At 56.9% G+C, this 7,018-nt stretch overlaps 1 protein-coding gene across 1 annotated transcript in view; it reads right to left on the reverse strand.

The window, feature by feature from the left end:
• Positions 1-7,018, reverse strand: part of FAM178B (family with sequence similarity 178, member B) — a 99,532-nt gene that overhangs the window by 74,311 nt on the left and 18,203 nt on the right. Inside the window, exons 7-8 of the mRNA XM_010829855.1 lie at positions 4,884-4,989; positions 960-1,044 (exon numbers count right to left, since the gene is read on the reverse strand). Of these exons, the coding sequence (XP_010828157.1) occupies positions 960-1,044; positions 4,884-4,989 (191 nt within the window). The remainder of the gene's footprint in view (positions 1-959; positions 1,045-4,883; positions 4,990-7,018) is intronic.

The following is a 7,018-nucleotide window of genomic DNA, read 5'->3' on the forward strand; positions in this document are numbered from 1 at the left end:
ACAGATGGCCCCTAGCTCAGCCAACTCCTCCAGGAGGGGAGGCACAGAGGCAGAAATCCAAAGGGCTGGTGGCCGCTGGGAGTAGGGTGGGGTGGGGGTTGGTTAACGGCGCATCGTGGGTCTATAACCTCGGCCTTCAGAGCTCGGTGCTCCTGTGTTTAGTGGGAGTGTGGGTGGACTGCAGCTGGTGGGCAAGGTCTGGACACCAGTGGGTCTCCCTGTCTGCCGTAAGCAACTTTCAATAGGTTATTTGATATTTTTTGGTGCCAAACTGTCTAGGGTCAGGCACCAAATGATGACAGGCGGGGAAAGGTGCAGTCACTAAAGGAGAAATTAATTGCGTCTGTGCACTCTGAACATCTTAGGAGTATAAAAACGACTAAGTGTACGCCTTACATGTCAGGACCGAGGTACAGACTCAAGGCTCTTCCCCCAGCCCGGTCCAAACTTCGGGGCTCTGCAGATGCCCTGGGAACTGAGGAGGGCTGTTGCTGGGGGCTCAGCTTCAAGAACCACCCCCCACCTTGGTGACTCCAACTCAGAGAGCTTCCCTGATTCAATGCAGAGGCTCCTGCAACCCTCCCAAGCAAACTGGCACTCTCAGTAAGAAACTGGAGGCCAGCCGTCCCCATAAATCCAGAGAACCCCCCTTCCAGAATGTTCTGGGATCCTAAGGTTGTGAAGTCAGCCTGGACTTGGCCCCTGTGATGTGATTCTGAGGCCAGATAAGGTGGCAAGAAGCCTGTTGGCTCAGCTGTTTTCCTAACGCTGGAGCCAGAGCCCAAGAGGGCCTGATGTCTACATGTCCCCACAGTGATGCAACACCCCCACCAGCACCTGCCTGCATGCTGGACTGGGGGCGGGGCGGGGGCGGCGCCGACAGCTGGGCACTGGGTGGGCTCCCCAGCTTGGGCCCCCAGAGTGCAAGCTGCCACCCTGCACTTCTGACAGGCACTAACCAGACTGACGGAAGAGCCCGTCCAGGCTGAGGTCCCACAGGAGACCAAAGGCTCTCGAAGAAGTTTCTGGAGGCCATGTCAGCAGCTAGGAGGAGAAAAAAAAGAAAAACAAATTAGTTGGGTCATCACTACGGAGTAACAGTAGTAAACCTTTATTACGTCATATTAAACAAGTCCCATTTAATCCTTACAAATCCACATGGTAGAAAGATACTGTCATTACTGCCACTTTGCAGATGATGAAACTAAGCTCAGAGAGGTCAAGCAACTTCCCCAGGGTCACAGCAAGTAAGGAGCAAAGCCAGTAGTCAATCCCAGGTCTAGGTGACTTGACTTCTCCTACTCTGTCCACCGCCCTGTGTGGGAGTCTTGTTCCTTTCGCTGCTCACGCCCTGAGGCCCCAGCCATGCCCCTCAGGGCAGGCACCTGTGTAGGGAAAGAAGGAGCTCAGAAGCACTAACTAAGCTGGACAAGGTCAAGTTGGCTCCTCTTCGTGAGCCTCACATGGCTTCCAGCTCAGCGCCTTATCTCACAGGCATGGGTGATCTCTGACTGCAGAGACCTTTCAGGACCAGGGCTCCCATCCCCAAGGGCTGGGAAAAACTGTTGGCCGAGGGCCCAGAGCTGAGTCTAAGGAGAGTCTCTCACTCAAATCACTCAAGGGCACACACCCCCCCTCCCAGTGCAGTATTCCTCTGATAACTGGCCAATGCAAGGGCTCAAAGGCCAGGACCCTTGCCTCAACTGGGACAACTCTAAAGTGCAATCCCAGTTCCAGGGCCCCCTGCCCTGCTGCCGAGGACCAGCCGTGACCTCTCTTGCATTAGTTTTGCTCCTCAGCTTCCCTCTCTGCCCTCGCCTGCTGCCTCCTTCCCTCACAGGTGCAGTTGTCTGCTTCCAAGAGATCTAAGACACCAGAACTCTGCCTCCCTCTTCCTCTCCTAACTTCTTCATAGCTAAACACACAATCACTCCCCAGCAAGAACATGAATTCAGTGACAGCATATGCTTCCAGGTTTTGGCCTCCGAGGCTCACCTGAGAAGTCCACTCTAGGGCTCTGAGGACGAGCTTACATAATTGGTGAGCACTAAAGCTGAAGCCTGAGCTTTCCAGGTGGCTCAGTTGGTAAAGAATCAACCTGCAGTGCAGGAGACATGGGTTCGATTCCTGGGTCGGGAAGATTTCCCTGGAGGATGGCACTCCAGTATTCTTGCCTAGAGAATCCCACGGACAGAGGAGCTTGGTAGGCTACAGTCCATAGGGGCGCAAAGAGTCAGACACGACTGAGGTCACTGAGCATGCACCAAGGCTGAAGCCCACTCACCCAGTGCCCACTGTTCGCCCCGCCAAAGCCCTGGGAGCAGGGAGGCTGGCAGGCACCAGGAACTGGTTCCCATGGGGACTCAGGATGGCCCTCTGGAGATGCAGTTGAGGGAGCAGGGTTGGAGAAGTCTAACTCCCCAACCTCTGGCTCTAGAATTAATCCCAGGTATGTGTGCCGGCCTCCAGCAACCTTGTGGCCCTGCTCCCCTAGCTGCCTTTGCTTGGGGGTGGTCTCTTAACCCCTCATAGGCCAATTAGGCTCTTCTTCCTGGGGGTTTATTTGACCACGGAGAGCCTGGGGCATAGAGAGAAGCCGAAGTCTATCCTAGGATCCTGACCTGTCTCCAATGTGATTCCAGCTCCTGTGAGGCCCAGTGCTGTCCCTATCCTTGGAGCCCACGAATCACCCCTGCAGCTTCACAGGAGGCCCCCAGCACCTTCGGGGATCCCCCATGGATTTGCACTTCTCTGAACTGGAGTCCTCATCAACAGCGTGAAGTACAGGGAGCCATGTCTACCTGGGATGTGTGTGTGCATGTCAATCACTCAGTCGTGTCTGACTCTTTGAGACCCTATGGACCGTAGCCCACCAGTTTCCTCTGTCCATGGGATTTCCCAGGCAAGAATACTGGAGTGGGTTGCCATTTCCTCTTCCAGAGGATCTTCCCAACCTGGGGATGAACTCCGGTCTTCTGCATTGGCAGGTGGATTCCTCACCACTGCGCCACTGGGGAAGCCCTCAACGGACACCTGGGTCACCGCTGCCAGAATCTTTCTGTCCCTGCAGCTCAGCACGCAGCCAGTCCTCAGCCAAGGTCTGTGAGAGAACAAGTGCTGCTGCTGCTGTGGGAAGAGAAGTTCCAAGCGGCAAGAGAACCTAAACCTCGGGAGTGAAGCGTCAGAGCCCACCCTAAGGCCTGCGGGGTGGTCACGTGAGTGGGAGAGGTCAGCACCCTGCTCGCTCTTTCCCTCCAGAGACAAGATGTTGGGCGGGGTCTCCCGAGAAGACACCCCCAAGGCCAAGTGCACCCCTTGCATGGATCTGGCTTCAGCTTTTGTTTCTCCTTCCTGAAGATGGAGAGCCTGGCCTCCGGGTTGACATCATTCCTTCCTGATGGTGTCCAGGCCCTGGGCAGAGCAGCGGGTGGGACCAGAAGGACAAGGCAGGCCACGGGAGTTCCCCACTCGACCTTCACATGGGATTGCTGAGCCCAGTTTACGGAGTGAGAGACAGAGACACAGCTACTGCTGCTGCTAAGTCGCTTCAGTTGTGTCCGACTCTGTGCGACCCCATAGATGGCAGCCCCATAGACGGCAGCCCACCAGGCTCCCCTGTCCCTGGGATTCTCCAAGCAAGAACATCAGAGTGGGTTGCCATTTCCTTCTCCAGTGCATGAAACTGAAAAGTGAAAGTGAAGTCGCTCAGTTGTGTCCGACTCTTCGTGGACCCCTTGGAGCCTACCAGGCTCCTCCATCCATGGGATTTTCCAGGAAAGAGTACTGGAGTGGGGTGCCATTGCCTTCTCCGGACAGAGCCGCTGTTAAATGACGGCCCACGTCCTCTGCTGCCATGCCCCTCCCCCACAGGCGACAGAGGCTGGGGAAGAGACCAGGCCGGGCTTGTGCACACCTCCATGCTGTGCCAGGGTCACACAAGGACCCTCTGTGGCCAGCATCTCAGACTGGCTCTATGTCTGTCGTGTGCTGGGCAAGGAGAGACAAGCTGCACTGACAGGACAGGGAAGAATGGCCACTGTGTCCCCTGTGTCGCCCGGAGCCTGGGGGAGCAGCAGGGAGGGGCAATGGGGAAGGACCCCAGTGGGAAGGAGAGCTGGAGGGCTGTTTCTGGAAGGCAGCCAGTCTGCCGAGGCTGAGGAGTCCCAAGAATGATCCGCCCCGCATGGCGGCTCTAATTTACAGCCGGGGTCCAGGCTCCAACTGGCAGGAATGAGACCAGCTGGAGCTTGGGACCTGCTGTCCCCGGCAGAGATGGTCCAGGGTGGGGGCCAAGGCCTCATCCCCGTGCCCTGCATACAGATCCCAGCAGCTGGTGCCTGGGCTTTCCCTGCTGGCTGCTCCTCGCTGTCTTTCTCTGTGTGAAGGTTCCGAGCCTAGGGCAGAAAGCAATGTTCCGCCAAGGCAAAATGTTCTGGCAGTGACCAGAAAAAAGGGAGGTGAAGACAGAACAGCTGTTCTAGGCTTTTCCAGCTGACCCACAACTCCACAGCGAGCACCCCAGCTCCATATCCACGAGGGCCCCTCACACCTGCAAGGCCGCTGCCCACGGGACGAGGGCCCAGACCCGGGGCCTGGAGAATGGCCTGCACACAATGGGAGCACCTGTTGAGCAGGAATCACAGAGAGGCAACACTCTGCAAGGCACACGCGCTGGGGGTTCCCGGCGTGAGGTACAGGCCGGTGCCTGCACGTTCCTTACTCCATCACCACAAGTCTCCCTCCCTCCTCCAGCCTCAGCGAGGACCAACCCAGCAGCCCCACGGGCAGGAGGGGGATGGGAGCCCCGCCCCGCCGGCCCGCGGCCCTTCCCCGGGTGCTGGGCCGGCTCGCTCCCGCCACCTAGCGGCAGTCGCGGTCCTCACCTGTAACAGCCACCGGAGCAGGGGTATGGGGCGGTCGCCCACCGGCAAGTAGACGCTGCTCAGGAGGCCCTGGCGCAGGAAGGTGAGCTGCCGGGCCGGCGAGGACCTGCGGGGGCAAAAGGACAGAGCGGGAGGTCAGGGAGGCGACCCTCCTCCGTAACCCTCTCAGCGAGGCTGAGCGGGGGCGTCCGGATTTCAGCTTCTCCGGGACTAGAAGCGGTCACTGCTGTGGACAAAGACGCTCAGTGCAGGCAGCTGCTGGAACAGAAAACAACCCACAGCGCCATTCAGAATCATCTGCTGCCCACGAACACGTCTCATGATGGCTTTTGCTTTTTTTTTTTGGCCGCGCCCTGCCAGGCTTGCAGCATCTTAGTCTCCCCGCCAGGGCTAGAACCCAGGTGCCTGGCAGTGGAAGGGCCAGGGAAATTCCCCTCTCAGTGTTTTACACACAGGACTGGGGAGAACAGTTTGTTTTTCCTGCGTGATGGAGGGGGAAACCGAGGTGCTGACCAGTTTTGAGAAGGGTCTGGGTTGTGATGAGGAGCGTGCCCAGGAGCCTCGCCTCTTAGCCCGGCTGCAGCCGGGGGACAGGATTACAGGGCAGGACAGGCGGCGTGGGGCAGGCGTCTGGGTCCGGTTACACAGAGCATGTCTGCCCCATCTTGTGTTTTTCCAAAACAAAGGGGACACCTGAGAAGACGGGAAAAGAACAGGCAGGGGCCCAGGACGGGGAGATCTGGGGAAGGAAATAACTGAGGGTGGCAGAGGGGGTCTCAGGAAACCATGTGAACAGCAACGGTCCTGACCGGGGGGCGGAGCGGGGGTGGAGGGGCACCCTGGGAGGGGGACCCCCGTGCTTCTGGGGCCATGATTTCATGGCAAGCTATCAGGCCTCACCCTTCTGCCCTGAGCTGCTGGCGAGGGGAGGAGCCCTGGTTTGAGCTCACTGTCACCCTGGGAGATCACCTGGACCCATGGGACCCCAGATCCCCGACAACGAGGAGTTGATGTATTTTGTGTGATTTTCGGGCCTCTGGTGGAAGGTGCCGGACTTCACTCACCTCCTGTACTCCTGGCATTCTGGGGAAGTTGGCTTTGGGGTTGAATCCTCCCTAGAGGACAGGGAAGATTGGCATGCTGAAGTCTACGGAGTCACAGAGTCCAACACAACTTAGCGACTGAATAACAACAACCTAATACTCTCTCTGAGTCTGGTGAATGCCTCTTTGCTCTCTTTCTAGATAATGTCCTAAAAGCAATTAATAAGGATTCCAGATAAATGAAACCATTAACTTCATGTCCATTTTTCTTTTTTTAACAACCAAATCCAGGCAAACAACATTTCGGACGGCATTTAAAGTCATGACTCTAGATAGAAATTTCCTCGGCCGGCCCACCCTCCTCCTCCTCCTTTTAAAAAGGACATCATATTTTAATCTGCCAGGAACAGAATGCTCCAAAACAAAGATGCTCCTCCAAGCCAAGTTGCTGTCTCTTTGAGTATATCCAGGCAATTTACAAATTGTGTACTTTTTCTCCACCACCCCCCCAAAATCATTTAAGTTCAGAGGAGAAAGCAGCTTTGTTCCTGTGTTTGTGAAGCTGACGGTTCTAAAGCAGACCTTTATTTGTACATACAAACACGTGTATACCCCAGGGCTGCTGGCACACACCGCTTCTGCCCCACGTGCCCAGTCACACAGCCACTTCATGTGCTGACCCCGGCAATGCCTGTGTGGTTCATGCACAGCCCCGCAAACGCAGACAACAGCCAAGCCAGCCACGTCTGGAGGACCTCACAGATTGGCAGGGCCTGGCCGGGGGCCATGTGTAAGGAGGCCGGCGCTCCAGGGACTCCAAGAAGACGCTGGCTCTGGCATTCTGCTCGGGGGGCCCCCGCCAGCTTCTCTGTAGGGGAATGGATTCTACAAGCCCCTGCCGGCTCAGATCAACACATTTCCAACTGCTGCTCAGAGAGAGAGACGCCTCTTGCTTGACGATGTCTCCCTTCTGCTACACACTTGGCTGTGCGGTTTCTGCCAGAGGAAGGATCAGTCTGCCTTGGGGTTCACTGCTGTTCAGTTAGGCTTGGTGTGTAGGACCAGGGGTCAGAGATTAGGCAGCAAAGGGCA

This window comes from Bison bison, unplaced genomic scaffold (genome assembly GCF_000754665.1).
Source record: "Bison bison bison isolate TAMUID 2011002044 unplaced genomic scaffold, Bison_UMD1.0 scf7180017864508, whole genome shotgun sequence".
NCBI lineage: Eukaryota > Metazoa > Chordata > Mammalia > Artiodactyla > Bovidae > Bison > Bison bison.